Source organism: Sinocyclocheilus anshuiensis, unplaced genomic scaffold, assembly GCF_001515605.1.
Source record: "Sinocyclocheilus anshuiensis isolate Anshui unplaced genomic scaffold, SAMN03320099.WGS_v1.1 scaffold2152, whole genome shotgun sequence".
Lineage (NCBI taxonomy): Eukaryota > Metazoa > Chordata > Actinopteri > Cypriniformes > Cyprinidae > Sinocyclocheilus > Sinocyclocheilus anshuiensis.
In genome coordinates this window covers 92,915-111,714 of record NW_015544253.1, presented here as the reverse complement: position 1 = coordinate 111,714, position 18,800 = coordinate 92,915, and the positions used below count along the sequence as shown (strand labels likewise).

Below are 18,800 nucleotides of genomic sequence, written 5' to 3'. Positions count from 1 at the left end.
CACTTCTGAATCAGCTACTGTTTTGTTATTAGTTTAAGTATTTGCTATTGACTGTTCAAATGCTGAGTTTTGCGCATGGTGTGTGTGTGTGTGCGAGAGAAAGAGAGAGAGAGCGAGAGAGAGAGCGAGGGAGGGAGAGAGCGAGAGTGTGTGTGTGCGAGAGAAAGAGAGAGAGAGCGAGAGAGGGAGAGCGAGAGAGAGAGCGGGAGAGCGAGAGCGAGAGAGAGCGAGAGAAAGCATGTCAACATATTCTGTTACACCAAATACACAAAATAATGATCTTTAAAAAAGCATCATATGACCCCTTTAAACAAATCTTTGAATGGCTAATGACAATTTAATTTCACAAACCTTGCAAACTTAGTCGAATCCAGTTGTGAGATCTTGTGAAGTGTGCATGTGACCTGCATGATCGCGTGTTCTCTGCGTGACTTTCGGTCCGTGCAAATTGAATGCTTTAAACATTAAATTCGTGATTTCAAATTATGCTGCGCTTTATGTATTTGCCCACTGTCATATTAATGTCATTTTTACTGTGTGCTGTATGTAAAATGAGTGTTACCATGGCTTTATTTGAAAACATATGATTCCCAAATGCACATAAACTTCCCAGAATACTGAGTGCTCTGTTGGTTACAGTTTACTTCCTTTTTAATTATATTTTTATTAAATACTTTGTCATCTAAAGTATAAGTATGTTTATTTTACAAATTAATTTAATCAATTTTCAAATGATTTCATATTTCTTAAATATTAATTAAAATAAATACAATTATATCGGCTTTATATTGGCCATCGGCCACCCTGCTTTCCAAGATATTGACATCGGCTGTCAAAAAATGTCAGCCGATATAATTGGTCGACCACTACCTTTTACCCTTCTGTGTAATGATAATGGAAATAATTTAGTTTATTTTAAAATGTTAAGCTTGGAAGGCTTTTTTGTATTGAAAAAGGGTTTTGTATATTTGGTGAACTGTTTTCAGAATTAAAAAAAATAAAGATTTATTGAGTAGTTTAAGGCATTCAGAGAGCTGATGGTTATATAGTGCTATAAGTGTATGTGATTGTGTAAGATGAGAGTAATGCTTAAAGTTATTTATAATCTGTGAACCTAGATATTTTGATTGCTGACAAAAACTCTTGCCAAGTTTCCATTCTGACTTTCAGTCTTGTTTCTGAAAACCTGAAACCTTTTCAAGTTTAACTTGGTTTTTTACTTCCATTTGGCTGGTAAAAGCATTGGTACGACCCACATTTTTCCCTTGTGTTTAGTGATTAAGTCAGTGTTGAATGTTAAGTCATTAAGTCAGATTGAGTCAGTGTTGATTCATCTGGTGTGAACACATGGTAATTAAAGAAATGAAGCAAGAAATTCCCCTAAAGTCTGACCATGTTCTTAGAATATTTATCTCAGATTGTTTCTTTGATGTATAGATTGATAAACTGGTGTAATGACTGACTTACTTGATTCTGATCTCTTTTTTTTTTTTTTTTTTCTGAGTAACAGATATAACTGCCATTATATTTCCCACACCCTTCCTGTTTAAAGACCAATTCACACTGCACTGACAGATGCAGACAAATTGCAACATACACATTTGTCAGGTTTTGTCTGATCAGTGTGTTACCCCTGTATGTTGGTCGACGCTTATTTTCACTGATTGAATATGTTGAATCGGTGTTTGTCAGGTTTTGGAATGTCTGAGAAGCGATGTATGTACTTGGTCGTCTGTCAGTGTAGTGTGAATTGGCCTTAGCTCTAGCATTACATTTGCACAAAGACACACCAGTGGAAGATGACCTATAAAGATGTAGTGAACTACATAACTGTACATAACTATACGTAAATTGTAAAACTTTATATTGGTTTTTCTGTAATAGCTGCGGCTTTTCTTCTTGTTACTTAAATGTTCATCTAAAACAAATTAATAGAAAATAAAGCATATACACTATGTTATGTATAGCCATACATTAACTTAAATTTGAAAAAGATTAACTAGTACTTAATTTTAATTTTAATTTCTCCTATTCAGTCAGTAATGCGGGTTTGGAACAACATAAATGTGGGTAAACAATTAAAGAATTGTTATTTTTGGATGAATTACCCCTTGTGTTGCAGTTTACCCCAATTCTCCCTACATCTCAGAATTCTGAAAATGCAAATTAGTATAAATTCTTGTGCAGATGCATTTGTTCTGTCTTGTGACTGTCTTGTCCACAAGGTCATTATGTACTTTCAGCCAGTTATGTCTTGTGATCATTTAGTAACTTAAAAACAGGAAATGCATCTCATGGGAATAAAGGGCATGAACAACAGCTAGCTATAAAAAGCTATTCATATTCTCAAGATAATATTGAATGGGGCACAATTTAAGAGTTGACTCATACACAACAATGTGGTACTTTTCCTTTCAACATAGCATTTAAGATAGACATTCTTAACAGATACTTCTTTTCTTCACTAGGGTCAGCATGAAGGTCGTTGTGACTTTGAACGTGTAAAATGTGAAGCATGTCAAGCACTCATCTTGGTCAGTGAGAAAGACCGCCACAATGAGCGGGAATGCGAGGCCAGAACCCTGAACTGCAAATACTGCAAGGTCACATTCAACTTCAAAGAAATTAAGGTAATCCACATCCTAGAAGTGACCTATCTTTAAGTTTACTACTGATTTATTCTGTAGTTTGTGTGCATTTAATGTTTGCTGTGTTAACTAGAGCTGTGGAGTATAACTGTTACTCCACATATTGATGTGAAAATAAAAGAATAAATTCTTGAAAAATGTTCTTAAATAGACCTATCATACATATTAAAGTACTGTTTAATTGTAATTAAAGTACCCCTGTTATTAAAAAACAAAGCACTTCCATCTAATATTTCCATTTCAGTTTTCACAAAAAGAACATGCATAAATGAGAAAATAAAGTACGGGATGGCAATAAGCCATGAAAAAGATCTCAATGCATTATTTGCGCTGTCTGGCACACAGCTGAAGCACCTGCACAAAAAGCCACCTCTCGGCATGCGTTCCCGAATTCAGTTCTCTTTAGCGACGTATTGCACTTGAACGGTCAGACATACAGAAATTATTTAAAAATATCTGTCTGTTGGTGAGTATTCATGTAAACATAGTTGGGGGGGATCTGATGTGTAACATTATATTAGGTCCGTGCATTAGGTCTTAATATAATAAACCTGGTGCTGTCTGTGTCATTAATGTTTACCAAACAACAAAAGAAAAGAGAGAATCACTTGCTGATCTTGACTGAGTAACTTTTGTAGTTTTAATAATAATCAGTTTATTTATAATTGATACACTAAGACTATGTAGTAATTTTTACATTTGAATATTTGGTTTCTGTATTATTTCTTATTTGAATGTTTCTAATTGTGAATGTATCTTTGTTCTTTTTATTAACAAAGATAAAATAACTATATTGTGATTATAATAATAATAATTATTAATGATAAAAGAATCAGAGGAAATGAAAATGCAAATGAAATGTAAATGAAATGCATAGGGGTTGAAGCACAAAGAGTGAGCAAAATAGTTGTTGATATCATATTATCTTTGCTGATTCTCCTTCCTACATTACACTTTTGTGTCACAGGCCCATGACGAAATATGTCAGAAATTCCCCATGCAATGCAAAGACTGTGGTAAAAAGAAAATCCCCAGAGAGAAGGTTGGTCTGCGTTCTCAGCCATTTATTGGTTCTGCTTGAATTACAGTATTTGTCAGTATGAATGTAAACACTCTGTTAAATATATATTAGCCTCTAAAACGTTTTTTTTTTTTAATGATTATTCACACAATGCTTCTAATTATTTGTTGTCATGCTCGTGTGTTGACTTTTTTCTCTGATTTTCCCTTCTCTTTTTTCAGTTTCAAGAGCACATCAAGTCTTGTGCAAAGTCTAAGTCGGCGTGCCAGTTCAGTGAAATTGGCTGCAGGGCAGTGGTGTGTATTTGTTTCTCATAAGTTCAGAATAGAATTGAGGCTGTTCAAGAAATTATTGTTCAAAGGAGATCTACTGCCTTTTTGGAGCATAGAAAAAATGTCAAGCATTTCGGAGTTATTAGTGTTGTAGTGTTGTAGTGTTGGCCATCAGAAAGTATTTTATTTCATTTGTGGTGTTTTGTTACTCTCTGTTAGCTGTTCTGAAATGCTTCATAAGTTTCAAAAGCCTTGAAATAATTTGGTCACAATACTTAGAACTATGGCATCTGTTTGAGTCTTTCAGTTCACGCTTTGCTTTCCCATGCTTTTCTAAAATAGAACCAAACTAATTAAATAGTCTGGATTGTGGGTTAGAAAAGTCCCAAACTCAATGACATTGCTAGGTATTAAATGTATGCAGTACTGTAATTTGTGTACTTGCAAAGGCTGGTGAATCATTTGGGGAAATACTTTACAGATGAAAAAAACTAAGTAAGGTGGGGGCGGGGAGGGTCTGGTGAGGGAGCTTTGACACAATTCGAACACTGCCAGAGATATTAGACTGGACTACACAGCACGGAGTAAATAAATCATCAGAATGTTATGATTGAATTTAGAATTTCAATGGCTCTGAATTGGTCCAGAGTAGACGTCTTACGTCACCGTGTTCTGAACTCAAATGTGCTCATACCAGTAATCTTCATTCTGCATTCACACTGCAGATTACCGGTAATTTACTGGTAATGTTACAACTTCTCATACCGGTAAATTGCCAGAACGAATTTACAGGTATTTTTGAAAAGGTCCATTATCTCTTAATGGTAATTTAGCAGTAATTTACCAGTAAAGACTGTATGTGTGACAGGGGCTAATGTGCTTGTTATTGTTTACTAAAGAACTTGTTAAACATGACCTAATGATTAACATATCATTATTTAATGTAAATTAAAATGCTTCCAAATATCATGAAATGCTCAATTCTTATGATCATGCACTTTTTAAAAATCTACAAATGATTTTAACAGAAATTATACGATTACAAGCTTATTTTTAATGTACTTTTGAATGCTAAGAAATGTCATTCAACTTCAGTTTACATATTACCTAATGCTCTTTTTTTTACATTTATAAATGTTGTGAAAAAATAGCTTAATTAGTAATTTTTAGCACTTCACAAACTATTTGTTTTAATATAATACTTGTTAACTCATAATTAAAGTCTGTAAAGGTCATATATTGGGTCTTCGTTTGTTGTGTAGACTTCTACTATTTACACATCTTTACAAATCATTTATTAATAAATGTTTGCAGTACCCAGTTTGCAGTACCCAGTCTATTTGTAAATGTTTATAAATATTCACTAATCATTCAGTACCTTTATGGCCATTGGACTTTTAGCTGCTGTAACAACATTTGTGTGAAGGGTGGTTATTTAAGTTTAACTAAATGCTTGCTAAAGACATAAAACATATTGTAATTTGAGTGCCTTATGTTTTTTATTGCCTCAACATTTATGTTAGTATTCCTTGAATCATACATTAACAGAAGAAAACAAATCAGAAAATTCTTGTTCATTTATCGAAACAATGTAGTATAAACAGATTGAACCATTTTCCCTTATAGTAATCAAATTGATCCCCATACACTGTTGACCCATAAACCTACCCATACAACCAAACCTGCCCCCAATTCTTACCCGAATCACACCTCAATAGCAGCAACATTAACAAAAGCATTTAATTATTATATAACAACTAAAATCATTTGATTTTCAAGAAGGCATGCTAATAAGCAACTAGTTAATCGTGAGAATTGTGTGCTAATAGTGTCTTGCTTCAATTATGTGTTTAACCCTTTCTTTCTCTTGGTAACCACAGGACATTTTTCAACATAAATTAATAAATAATTTTAATATCAAGGAAATGCTTTTACATAATGTTATGCAGCCCTTTTTAATGTAGTACTAATATAAATATTTTTGCATAGGTTGACAATGGTAAGCAGCAGGAGCATGAGCAGACCAGCATGACGGAACATTTGCATCTCATGCTAGCCGTGCTGTCCTCTGTGCGCCTGCGGGCCGAGGGTGCTGGAGAGTTGCAGGAAGATTCCGGACTGGGATTGTATCGCGGACCTGAAGACGCATCTCCAGTGGGGGCTCATGCTGCTGGCCATAATGCACCAAGAGGAGTCGGTCCTGGTGTACAGCAGAAAGTCACAGCTTTGGAGAACATAGTGTGTGTGTTGAACAGGGAGGTGGAGCGCTCGGCCCTCACCCTGGAGGCACTATCTCGTCAACATCGGTTAGATCAGGAAAAGATAGAGAACTTGTCAAACAAGGTACTATGCACACTTTGCAGAAAATTATACACTTAAATAGTTCAGATAAAACGCTCGCTAAATTGGATTTATAGGATTTTTTTTTCTTTCGGACCGCAGAGATGGTTTTGATGCTCTGCTATGTGTCAGAGCATGATGCGAGGCTCTCACCTAGCAGGTAACACATTATGACGTATTGACCGATCTTGTTTTAGGATATGCTGGTGTAACATTTTACTTCAGGGGATAGTTTACACAAATTTGTCTGTCATCTTTTACTCTCCCCAATGTAGTACCAAACAATGTATGCTTTTTTTTTCTTCCATGGAACACAAAATAAGAAATTCTGGAGAACTTTCAGTATAATAAAATGAAGGGGGGCAGATCTCCAAAAATAACAAAAAGCAATATACAGTGCTAAGTGGTCTATACGACTTCTGAAACTATGATACGAGTAACTGACTGAAATTTAAATCATTCACTGAAAATCTTTTTAAATGCCTTGTTTTTTAAAATAAATCTTGAATATTCAAACATCCCTTTTAGATAAATGTGCAACAGATGTACCTAAAAGGTGCATATTGGTGCCTTACATTAGTAATATGTATCCTTAAGGTACTACTATGAAACTTTTACAGGTAAAAAGCTACAAAATTGTTGCTTTAAGCGCACACTATACCCCTAATGGTATTTTTCCCTTAAGCGTTGGTGCGGTACATTCGGGCAGGACACAGCTCTGCATGTTCCATGGAAAGAACTAAGTCATACAGGTTTGGAACAGCATGGGGGTGTGTAAATGACGACGTTTTACGATATACATTTTCATTTTTGGGTAAACCATCCTTCTGATTTAATAGCTTTGAAAGTCAGTTTGTATTTTTTTAAAAAGCTACTATAAAACAGTTGTTAGCAAGATTTGCTTTGATTTGTGAAACACGAGCGCGTGTTTTTCCTCCTCCAGCAGAAGAGCCTTCGCTGTCTCTGCCATGAGTCTTCATTCACATGGGATATAAAGTGGAGACCATTCAAGACTTTCTAATAACTGATAAGTTGATTATTGAGTTAAAAGAGTAGTTTAACCAAAAATTAAGATGAAATGATGACAGAAATTGCCCTTTTAAAGGTAAAGTTCAACCAACAATGAAAATTTGCTGAAAACATACTCACCCTTAGGCCATCCAAGTTGTAGATGAGTTTGTTGCTTCGTCGGAACAGATTTTGCGAAATTTAGCTTTACATCACTTGTTCACCAGTGAGTGGATCCTTTGCAGTGAATGGGTGTTGTCAGAATAAGAGTCCAAATGACCTCAAGTAATCCAGTCAATCAGTTATTGTCCTACGTATACCACCAAATGTAATGTGAAAGGCTGCTTGTTTGTAAGAAACAAATCTGTAAGTGTAAGAAACAAATTCCCTGTTGTCCTCTCACATCAAAATCCACAGACATACTTATTTTGAGCTTTTTTGTGCTTATAAATTTCCTGATTTAGAAGAGATGACTTGTTCACAAAAATATGGATAGAATATTCTCGTATTTTAGCCGGAAGCAATGGTTTAAAGTTAAAAACACCTTGGTAATGAATTTGTTTATTACAAATACACAGCTTTTCATTCCACAAGATGTTAATTGATGGACTGGAGTCGTGTGGATTACTTATAGATTATTATATGGTGTATGGTAATTATCATAGAACCATAGACACCACTGAACCAAAGATAATTTGTCGATACCAGTGTCGCAAACTTTCTTAAATCAATGGCTGTGTTTAAACAGGCACAAAAAATCCGATCTTTCGCTCACATCTGACACAGATCGGAATTTGTTGCACACGTGTAAACACAAAAACCCGCACAAGATCTGATTTTTTTTGCATCCGATCTGAGCCACTTCCAAATGTGGATTTTAATCGGATACACATCTGATATCTGGACATCCGACCTACGTCTAAACACACATATCCGATTCTCCACAGAACTCCCAATGCGAGGGCGACACGTTTGCTCATAAAGATTTTTAATGGCGTTTTAATGCCGGCGTGCTGTATGCGCTCACATTTTATTGAGATGGAAACTTTTTATAGGTAAGAAATTGCACATTCAGGAGCTGGTTTTCAACCCCCGCCCCGTGAATTTTGAAAATACAACAGCTAAAAGCTACATATATTTCTCAGCAATGAGGTGATAACTTGGCAGTTTTTGTAATTAAACCAACAAGCTTGTTTGCAATGCTTCACAATCGCTCGCTTGCACGTGTGCATGCGTTCGTTCGTTCGTTCTCTCTCTCTCTCTCTCTCTCTCACTCTCCTTCGAATTAATTTCAATAAATATCATCTTTATTTCACTAAAGAATTCTACCTCTAACGAGCTGTAGATAAAATAGTCTAACAAATTAAAATTACCGTTATTTTCCAGTCTTTATCCGTTCAGTCAGATTTTGTGCTGCAAAACATCCATGACAGCCTTGTCCATGCTGGCAAATAATAATGACAATTCGACGTGAATTATATAAATAATTTTAACGGCCATTTAAAACCCGAGGGTCTACCATGTGCATAGTAAAGCGATCACTGCAGACAATCCTTTTGGGTGGGAATTAATGTAAACACCGATATCGGATACCAGTCGTGTCTAAAGTGAATGTAAACAGACGTGCCAAAAAATCGGATATGGTCAAAAGATCGGATCTGTGCATTAAGACTTGCAGTGTAAACGCAGCCTAAGACACACAGAATAAAGGATTGTGTATTTATATTCTTTAATTGTTAGTATCTAATTACATTATTACAACAATGTTGTAGTAATCTAATTACATTATTACAACAAACAGCTGTTTGGCAGTTTCTTAACCATGTTTCTCGTTTGTGTTTGGTGACTCTTAAAGGTACGACAGCTAGAACAGACTTTAACGATGCGAGATCTTCAGTTAGCAGAATCAGAGCAGTCCTTGCGGGAGCTGCAGTTTTGTACATACGATGGAGTTTTCATTTGGAAAATTGCAGACTTCTCTCGTCGCAGACAAGACGCAGTGGGGGGCCGGGCACCTGCCATGTTCTCACCTGGTAAGGCTAAGATCAAATTAAAGGACTGTTGCAGGTTCAATACAAGGTTAAGCTTGATTGACAGCATCTCCTGCATTTAGTCGAGTCTGTTTATTATTGGTATTTTAATATTTCTATGTTATTGTAAATATTTATTTATTTTTATGACCAAGGGGGATTATATGAAAATAATCGATATAATAATATAATTGAATATTATTTTCAACACTGTTATCACATGCTGATGATTGAACTTAACTTGTGTCCTGAGAATGTTCTAGGGTCAATACAAAATACTTTGCATTTTGTAAATTGAAAGTACAACTTGTCGGGTTTCATTCTGAGGGCCTTGACCCTTTGTGGTACAATGCCCTGACTTGGACATTTTTCAAGCTTATGTGAAGGCTGTTTATGTACTAGACCAGTGGTTCTCAAACCTGTCCTGGAGTACCCCAGCCCTGCACATTTTGTATGTCTCCCTCATCTATCACACCTGATTAAACTCATCAGCTCATTAGTGGAGACTGCATGACCTGAAGTGGGTGTGCCAGATATAGGGAGACATACAAAATGTGCAGTGCTGGGGGTACTTCATGGAGAGGTTTGAGAACCACTGTACTAGACTAGTCATGGTCCTTTTATGACATTTGTATCTTCCCTCTATTTCCAGAACTGCTCACTTTCACTTTTGTAGTGTCATTCAAGAGCCCTGTGGTCTCTCTAGACAATCTAACATTTACTGAAAAACGTAGACATTCTGCTTACTATCATCTGAAAAAGTTGGGGGATTTTTTTGTTGTTGTAAGAAATACAAAATTACAACATTTATAATGTTGCGCGCAGTTTAAAATGTTGAAAAAGATGCATCAGAGTTTCCACAATAATATTAAGCAGCACAGCACTATTTCAACATTGCTAATAATATGATTTGTTACTTGAGCCTCGCATCAGCATATTAGAATAATTTCTGAAGGGTCTTGTGACACTGAAGACTGGAGAAATGGCTGCTGAAAATTCAGCTTTGCCATCAAAAATAAATTACATTTTAATATATCAAAATAAAAACAGCTATTTTAAGTTGTAGTAATATTTTGCAATATTATTGTTTCAAGTAGATTTTTGAGAATATTACCCACCTCAAACTTTTCAACGTGTGTGTGTGTATAAACACACGCACACTTGATAACTTGATATAAGTGACATAATTATACCAATTAAATCATTTCAATTATATCAATTAATTTAAATTAATCTTGGTATAATTTATATAATTGTTTTTATTATATCATTATATTTTATATAATAAAATCTCAATGTTATTTGTCTTTTGTCAAAGTAAAGTTCAGTTCAATCTGTTAATTAAAACTAATTAACAATCTGAGAAGCAGTTTTAAATATTTGAGAGGCTTTGAGTTGTTGGGAATGATTTCTTCACATTCAGTGTTCAAAGCTGATTTTAGTAGCATATTAGCATTTTAGTCACCTTTAGTAATATTTTTTCCCTGAAAAAAAATGTTTGACCCTGCTTTTACCATTTTTCTTCTTTTTTCTAGCGTTCTACTCCAGTAAATATGGGTATAAGATGTGTCTGAGACTCTACCTGAACGGTGACGGCACAGGCCGGGGCACTCATCTTTCTCTATTCTTTGTGGTCATGAGGGGCAAATATGATGCATTGCTGAAGTGGCCCTTTAGCCAGAAGGTAAATGATCTGATACTATTTTACTTTCTCTTTTGGGCTTTTACTTACTCTTTCCTTTTCGTCTTTTATTTAGTGATGTGATACTGACTAAAGCATCACAGTACCACTTGTGTTGTTTTGATGCAGAGTTGCAGACTTTTATAGCAGGGACTGAATGTTGTGCTACCTCTGGCAGCGTCCGGACTGGTCTTACGGTGACTGTGAGGAATTCCCCTCCGAGGAACCAATCTCCGAGGGCTCCTCCTTCCGCCGGCACTTCGCAGCCAGTGGAGCCGCCGAGAGAACAGGCTGGACTCTCCCGGGGGGCACCACTTGTATCTTTCGGCCCTCCCCTGACGATCAGATGTCGATTGCTGTCAGACCATCAGACTCAGCTATGCGATTCATTTCGCCCAGCGCCCTCCCAAGTTTAGGGGCGTCCACTTTACTTCGGTGAAGGCAGCAGATGCCCCTGTCTTGTGTGTAGAGATCGCAGTCTTACTGGCGAAGGATGTGATAGAGCTGGTCCCTCCAGCCGATATGAGGATGGGGTTTTTCAGCCCTTACTTCATTGTGCCCAAAAAAGGCAGTGGGCTGAGACCAATCTTGGATCTGCGCATCTTGAACCGGGCCCTTCACAAGCTCCCGTTCAAGATGCTCACGCAGAAGTGCATCTTCAGGTGCATCCGTCCCCAAGATTGGTTTGCAGTGATCGACCTGAAGGACGCGTACTTCCATGTGTCGATCCTTCTGCGCCACAGGCGCCACAGAAAAGTAACACGTTCGCTAGATTCTATAGCCTTCGTGTGGAGCCGGTATCCTCCTGTGTTCTCACCTCAAACGGGTAGAAGCACTGAGAGGCCCCGGCTTTGGGTCGGCTTGCTAAAACCACTCCAGAGAGTCCATATTGTAGACCCTGTCGAGCTCCTCCATCCCCTCGACAGCCAGACGTGGCAGAGCATCCGGCGCCAGGCCCTCACTCGATGAATCCGTGAGACGAGCTCACTCAACTAGAAGTGTTGCATCCTCCTGGGCGCTGGCTCGTGGCGCCTCGCTGGCGGATATCTGTAGATCTGCGGGCTGGGCGACCCCTAACACGTTCGCTAGATTCTATAGCCATCGTGTGGAGCCGGTATCCTCCTGTGTTCTCACCTCAAACGGGTAGAAGCACTGAGAGGCCCCGGCTTTGGGTCGGCTTGCTAAAACCACTCCAGAGAGTCCATATTGTAGACCCTGTCGAGCTCCTCCATCCCCTCGACAGCCAGACGTGGCAGAGTACAGCAACCGTGGCGATGGGACGGGACGTGACGTCTCCGTTCCCTCCTTCAGGGAACGAGGGTTACCATTACGTAACATAACGAGACGTTACCATTTTAGGGTGATGTTGCTACAGGGTAGGCCTACACTTAAGCAGAAATATTATTTACACTACATGTAATTTTAACTACATGTACTTGCTGTAGGGTTTGGTTTATTGTTAGTTACTTGTAATTGTGCTTAATTTACAATTATTTTTATAGCAAGTATGCGAAGTGTCTAACTACATCATCTTTTAGGTAGGGCTGGGACAATAAATCAATGCATCGCGATTCGTGGATTCGATTCGGAGATTTTGGAATATGTAGAGACCTAAGTGGATCCCATATGTGTAAAGTCCACGGTGTAGCCTCAGAGCCCGTGTTTCCCCGGCAGACTTCCTTTTATTTTCCAAGAGGGTTACAATCACCTCTAATCTTCCATATGCGCTTAAACAGTTGTTCATATGTGTACGTATGGGACTTCCACAACGTCCCTGTTCCCAGTAGTACGGGTACATTTTCCCAGTGTTATCCAGTCTTATTGTTAGTTACTTGTAATTGTGCTTAATTTACAATTATTTTTATAGCAAGTATGCGAAGTGTCTAACTACATCATCTTTTAGGTAGGGCTGGGACAATAAATCAATGCATCGCGATTCGTGGATTCGATTCGGAGATTTTGGAATGCATCGTGATTCTCTCTCGAATCGATTCTGAGCTTAGTTTTTAAAAGGAGATGGCACTCTAGGCTAGTTTTTAACCACTCACGAAGAAGAGTGCTTGTGCGTTCGGCTGAGTAATGTAAGTGGTTAAATGTACTTGCACATTGGCTTTTATGCTTTTATGATGTGAGATTAATGTAAACAGCCCACTGTGTGAACATCCTTGTAATTCGCTTCAACCTTTTCGAACTTTATGAATGATTATTGTAGGTGCAAGTGGTGCGTGTGTAAGGAACTGGAAGCAAGCAGAATACGGCTATTTCTAAAGCACGCAGTGCCATCTGCTGTTAAAAACTAAGCTCAGAATCGATTCAAGAGTTGTTCATATGTGTTCGTATGGGACTTCCACAACGTCCCTGTTCCCAGTAGTACGGGTACATTTTCCCAGTGTTATCCAGTCTTACTGAGTGGGTAGTGCCATAGCAGCAGTAGCTGGTCTTTTTGTGGTAAGCCCTGGCCTGCGCCAAAAAGTAGGTGCGCAGGAGGTTTCCACAGGACACTGGAAGGGGCAGTAGCTATGGCCATGTACTTGCTGTAGGGTTTGGTTTATTGTTAGTTACTTGTAATTGTGCTTAATTTACAATTATTTTTATAGCAAGTATGCGAAGTGTCTAACTACATCATCTTTTAGGTAGGGCTGGGACAATAAATCAATGCATCGCGATTCGTGGATTCGATTCGGAGATTTTGGAATGCATCGTGATTCTCTCTCGAATCGATTCTGAGCTTAGTTTTTAAAAGGAGATGGCACTCTAGGCTAGTTTTTAACCACTCACGAAGAAGAGTGCTTGTGCGTTCGGCTGAGTAATGTAAGTGGTTAAATGTACTTGCACATTGGCTTTTATGCTTTTATGATGTGAGATTAATGTAAACAGCCCACTGTGTGAACATCCTTGTAATTCGCTTCAACCTTTTCGAACTTTATGAATGATTATTGTAGGTGCAAGTGGTGCGTGTGTAAGGAACTGGAAGCAAGCAGAATACGGCTATTTCTAAAGCACGCAGTGCCATCTGCTGTTAAAAACTAAGCTCAGAATCGATTCAAGAGAGAATCGCGATGCCTTCAGAAAATCTCAGAATCAATGCAGAATCATTTCTCGATTTGCGATGCATCGATTTATCGATTTCGCAGCCCTACTTTTAGGCCTGTTTCACACCACATGCATAAGCGGAGCATAAGCAGCGCATATTTTTTCTGCACCTATTTTAACAGGTTAGAGCATTTACACCGCATGCAAAGCCGGCGTAGCAGGAGCAAAGCAGAAGTGGCAGTGCTGTGATCGTCTTTGCTGCACCACTCACACTGAATTAAAGCCACAGTGCATTGTTCTTGGTTAAAATAGACCTCAGTTGCCATGAAAACTAACAAATTCACCATAAAATCAAATAAGTGAGGTGTTCCGTGTTTCTCAATCACCATATGACATTCAGCGCTGTGAATAAAAAACAAAAAACAAAATTAAAATGCATGAAAACTCATCATTGGCAGGAGTTTTTGACCAAACTTCAATGGCCTGTTTTAAAGGATTAAAACTTTTATAACGTAAAGATGACTTTTCTCATGTAAACTACATATACACAGCATGTTATATGCATATGTGTGCGGGACAGTAGGAAGGGAACACGTTCGCATCACAGCAAAATATGCTGCCCATCAATAAAAGCACGTGGTCAGAGGAGAACACCTGAAAAACCCAATGGAAGATACTCCTCTGTATTTGCAGTACACTGCAGTTCAGCTGTCAGTGTGAATGCGTGCTGCTCCTGCTCTGCATGCAAACTGCTCCTGTGCTGCCTTCACTCTGCTTACTGCTTACGCAATCCAGTGTGAAACAGGCTTTCAGAACATGAGCTTGGCATCACATGGATTGTAATTCCTGGCACTCTCCTGTTCTTTCCTTCCAGGTGACATTGATGTTGTTGGACCAGAACAACAGAGAGCACATCATTGATGCTTTTAGGCCTGACGTGAGCTCCACATCCTTCCAGAGACCCATCAGTGAGATGAACATAGCCAGTGGTTGTCCTCTATTCTGCCCTCTAGCCAAGCTGGCAGGCAAAAGCTCATATCTGAGAGATGACACCATATTTATTAAAGCCATAGTCGACCTCACCGGCTTATAAAGCACTGGAATTACTCATAATAATAATAATTGATGATATTATTATTATTATTATTATTATTATTATATCTCCGCTGCGGAAGCCAAACAATTTAAATATGATATAATATAAATAATAATATAAATGATAATAACATTATATTTATATATTGATTTATTTGGAGACATATAAATTAAATTATAGCAATATTATTATGTGCATGTGTGGAGTGGCTGTGCTCAAACAGACTTCCACACTCAATATAACTCAATATTTAAAACACAATATTTATTATAATACATATTTATATAATACACATTAGTACACATTATATTTTAATATTTTAACTATACCTTCTTTTAGTATTGTATGCAATACAGAAATATGACTTATATGTTCCGTGACATTAAGGTTTGGTTATTTTATGGATATACTGTACTTGTAGCAGTTTTTTTCATGTTGTTAAATATGGGATGTCATCAGGATGCTAAATGCATCTTTAAACACATGTTTAGGGGCTTGAACACTTTTGCTGGAAGTATAGTGTAAGTATATAAATAGCTACATGTAAGTCACCAGTCTGCTTTTATTTTACTAACTTCACTAGCTTAATAATAGAGAACCTGTGAAACCTATTCGAGAAGCTGTGTGAATCATTCAGCTTATAGAAATGAATCATTGTGTTGTTTGTTCTTTTAAAGAAGCTCTTGGATACAGCATGTGCATGAGGCTGCAATATTTTCAATCTCACTTAGAAAAAGTCAGAAACCTTAGCAGGACTGAAAATACATCTTGACTACCCAGTGCATAGATTCACTGTATTACTGGCCCATTTGTAAACATCATCTGATCTTGGGTCCGGCTCTTTTTGTTTGGGCTTGAGCATTAAATGGCTTCATATTATAAGAGATGTAGATGTTTAATCCGCTTCAAACCCTTATAAAAGGTACCGGCATTTTTTCTGTAACATCATTATACACTAGGTTAGCATGTTTTCTGAGTCAAAGGATGAATTAGATGCAGTATAAATCCTGCTGCTGGTAGATAACACTCCAAGTACTTGTTACTTGGAATATTAGAAACATGGTTGTTTTGGTGGAAAGAGGAAAAAGAGAAAAGCGAGAGAGAAAAAAATAATCAAAAATCTGATAAATGTTACACTTTTTAAAATTAAATTCTTTACCATTTAGCTGTCATTTACTGATTTGTATTTTATCTATCAATTATATAGCAGATCATTCAAGTGGTGAGTATTTTTAGTATTTGTTTAGATATTAATATACACTTTATTTTATTAGCATGAATTTACAGTACTAGAGAGCTATAATACAATGTGTGGCAAAGTTGCTTGTTTCTTTTCCTGTCATATGAGCAGTGCATCGGGTTCAGTATCTAATAATTCTTATATATGCAATGCTGTATGATTTGTTTGAAATGCTGTATATCCATTTGTAACATCAATAAACAGCTTATGTGTTCTCTAAAGAGTTATGAATATTTAATCCAGTCCTAGTCTTGAGTAAAAATACAAACGTGGGATATAGAAACACTACGAAATTCACACTGCATCTGGTGGTAAAAGAGAAATTGTTTAATGGGCCAAACAAATTTTACACATTCCACAGTACAAAATCTACTGATGTCAAATAGCCAAAGGGCAGATGAGAAAATCAGATGCACAAGCTCAAACAAATGTCACACGGAATCAGGTCTGTTAAAAATAAAACAACTGATGTTATCACAACTACAGAGACAAATGCTCCAAACTACATTATTACAAGGAGATCAAATTGAAATCACTTGATGTGCATAAAATCTTAAGGAACCAAAATGAAATTAAAGTCATATACATGAGTAACATCACAGCTGAGCTTCACATATGTAGACCATGTATGTGAGGCATGGGGGAGCATTTTTTAGTTACTTTTTTATGACATCTGAGATAACAAAAATGAGCACTTTTGCTGAATATTTAATGCTGGTAAACAGAGTGAGCTCATGACACGGAAAGGTGAAGTGCTGGAGGTGAGGTAACCATGCTTATGATGCTGCATAGTATCTCAGTGCTAAGAAGTCACAAAGCTCACCTACACAAACGTAATGGTCGGTGTTTGAGCTATTTTTCTTAAGCTTTTTGGTAGTTTTAATGGTCCAACCTAAACAAATTCTCTTGAAACATGTCATACTAGATAAATCTAAAATAAATACGCCACCATAACAGAGGTGCAGCACTGGTGCATTATTAAAACCAAATGATTTTATAAACTAAAAGTTCAACAAGAAGGCTTTGAATTTCTTTGGAATTTTTACATTTTCAATATAGTATGATCGTTAAAACCTGCATGACACAATCCATATGGACAATGGATACAACTGATTTCAATAAAGGCTATATGGAGTAGCTCAGGAGTAAACATCTGCATTGCCATTCTGTAATGAAGTTAAATCAAACTTCTCCTCTACATAACACCGGAACAGAGATGAAACACCAGTGACACATAATTGTGTTGTAAAATTGTAGCAGAACGCAGCTTTTTCTCTGTTAGGATTTAAATACTTTGACCATGTCCTTGTTCTGATCATCAGGTTGCTTGTATAACATCTAATAAAAAAGGTGCCAACAAAATACTTACATAAATTACAAACGTGCAGATGTGCTTCATTCATTATGACAGGGTTAAATGGGCTTTCAAATTACACACGTAATTTATATATATATGAATGCGACCTTAATATCCTTGGTTCTTTGCTCTTGAAGTCACACGTCCTCTTAATGTCCGTCTCCTACGTTTTCATGTACATCAGCGATCTTTCACCAGTATAGAGTTCCAAAGAGCCCATTTTCTTTTGTTGCTTCTCATCTTCCGGTTATCTGTTGGTCACGGCACATCCTGCAAAAGGGCCTCACAAGAATGCACGTATCCTTGTTCTTCTCATAGAGACCACTGTGGAATCCTCAGTTTCTTGACCTCACATGTCCCTCTGCGCATGGAGTGTCCTTCTGTGGTGTTTTCCTCTTGCGTTACGCCCGCCAGGGTCCAGGTCAGGGTTTACCATTCAGATTAGCACTTCTGCGGCCAAGCAGGAGAGTAGTTTGCGAGCCCGAGGGGGGTGCTGGGGTGCCTCGGCGAGGCGCACCATGCGTGGCGAGCGCCACACTTTAATGGTGGAGTCGTCGCTGGCAGACAGCAGCAGCTCCTGGTCTGCTGGGCTGAAGGCCACAGAGTTGACCACGTCATCGTGTTTTAGGCGAGCCAGGCAGATGTTGTAGTGCCGGTCCCAGATGTAACCGTGCTTGTCCTCTGCACCGCTACACAGACAATTACATAAATTAGACAATTAACACTTCTTGGGCAGTTATTATGACTCAATAGTTTTGATATTTTGTTGGTCAAGCATTTAATGATGGTTCAGATGAGTACAAAAAATAATTTAGTAGTATTAGTCTGTGTGAGGCAAGGCAATTTACATTTGACCCAATATTATTTTGTTCACGATATAAAAATAATCAATATTGTGAATGCTGCCATGATTTTAAAATGCATGATAACTCGTAAGTATGAGAGAGATATTTGGATAGCATCTGTGACAAAAACGTGGACGAAATTGGGAAGCTCAAATTAATTTCTGTGGATCACTTAAATTATCCATTTAAATTAAAGGGGTCATATGATGCTGCTAAAAAGAACATTATT

The 18,800-nt window shown here is 37.5% G+C and overlaps 2 protein-coding genes across 5 annotated transcripts in view; one reads left to right on the top strand and one right to left on the bottom strand.

Annotated features, from left to right (window-relative positions):
- The window catches only part of LOC107697985 (TNF receptor-associated factor 2-like), a 48,494-nt gene extending 31,904 nt beyond the window's left edge, over window positions 1-16,590 (top strand). For 2 of the 4 annotated variants that reach the window (XM_016498890.1, XM_016498894.1), the window contains exons 5-11: window positions 2,469-2,630; window positions 3,616-3,690; window positions 3,891-3,965; window positions 5,931-6,284; window positions 9,145-9,322; window positions 10,855-11,003; window positions 11,179-11,758. In XM_016498890.1, coding sequence (XP_016354376.1) covers window positions 2,469-2,630; window positions 3,616-3,690; window positions 3,891-3,965; window positions 5,931-6,284; window positions 9,145-9,322; window positions 10,855-11,003; window positions 11,179-11,439 — 1,254 coding nt within the window. In that variant the 3' untranslated portion in view covers window positions 11,440-11,758. Of the gene's footprint in view, window positions 1-2,468; window positions 2,631-3,615; window positions 3,691-3,890; window positions 3,966-5,930; window positions 6,285-9,144; window positions 9,323-10,854; window positions 11,004-11,076; window positions 11,158-11,178; window positions 11,759-14,907 lie in introns of those variants that run through there. The other 2 variants (XM_016498891.1, XM_016498893.1) reach the window with 2 other exon arrangements.
- Window positions 16,591-16,650: 60 nt separating this feature from the next.
- The window catches only part of LOC107697984 (F-box/WD repeat-containing protein 5-like), a 17,954-nt gene continuing 15,804 nt past the window's right edge, over window positions 16,651-18,800 (bottom strand). Inside the window, exon 10 of the mRNA XM_016498889.1 lies at window positions 16,651-18,415. Coding sequence (XP_016354375.1) covers window positions 18,163-18,415 — 253 coding nt within the window. The 3' untranslated portion in view covers window positions 16,651-18,162. The remainder of the gene's footprint in view (window positions 18,416-18,800) is intronic.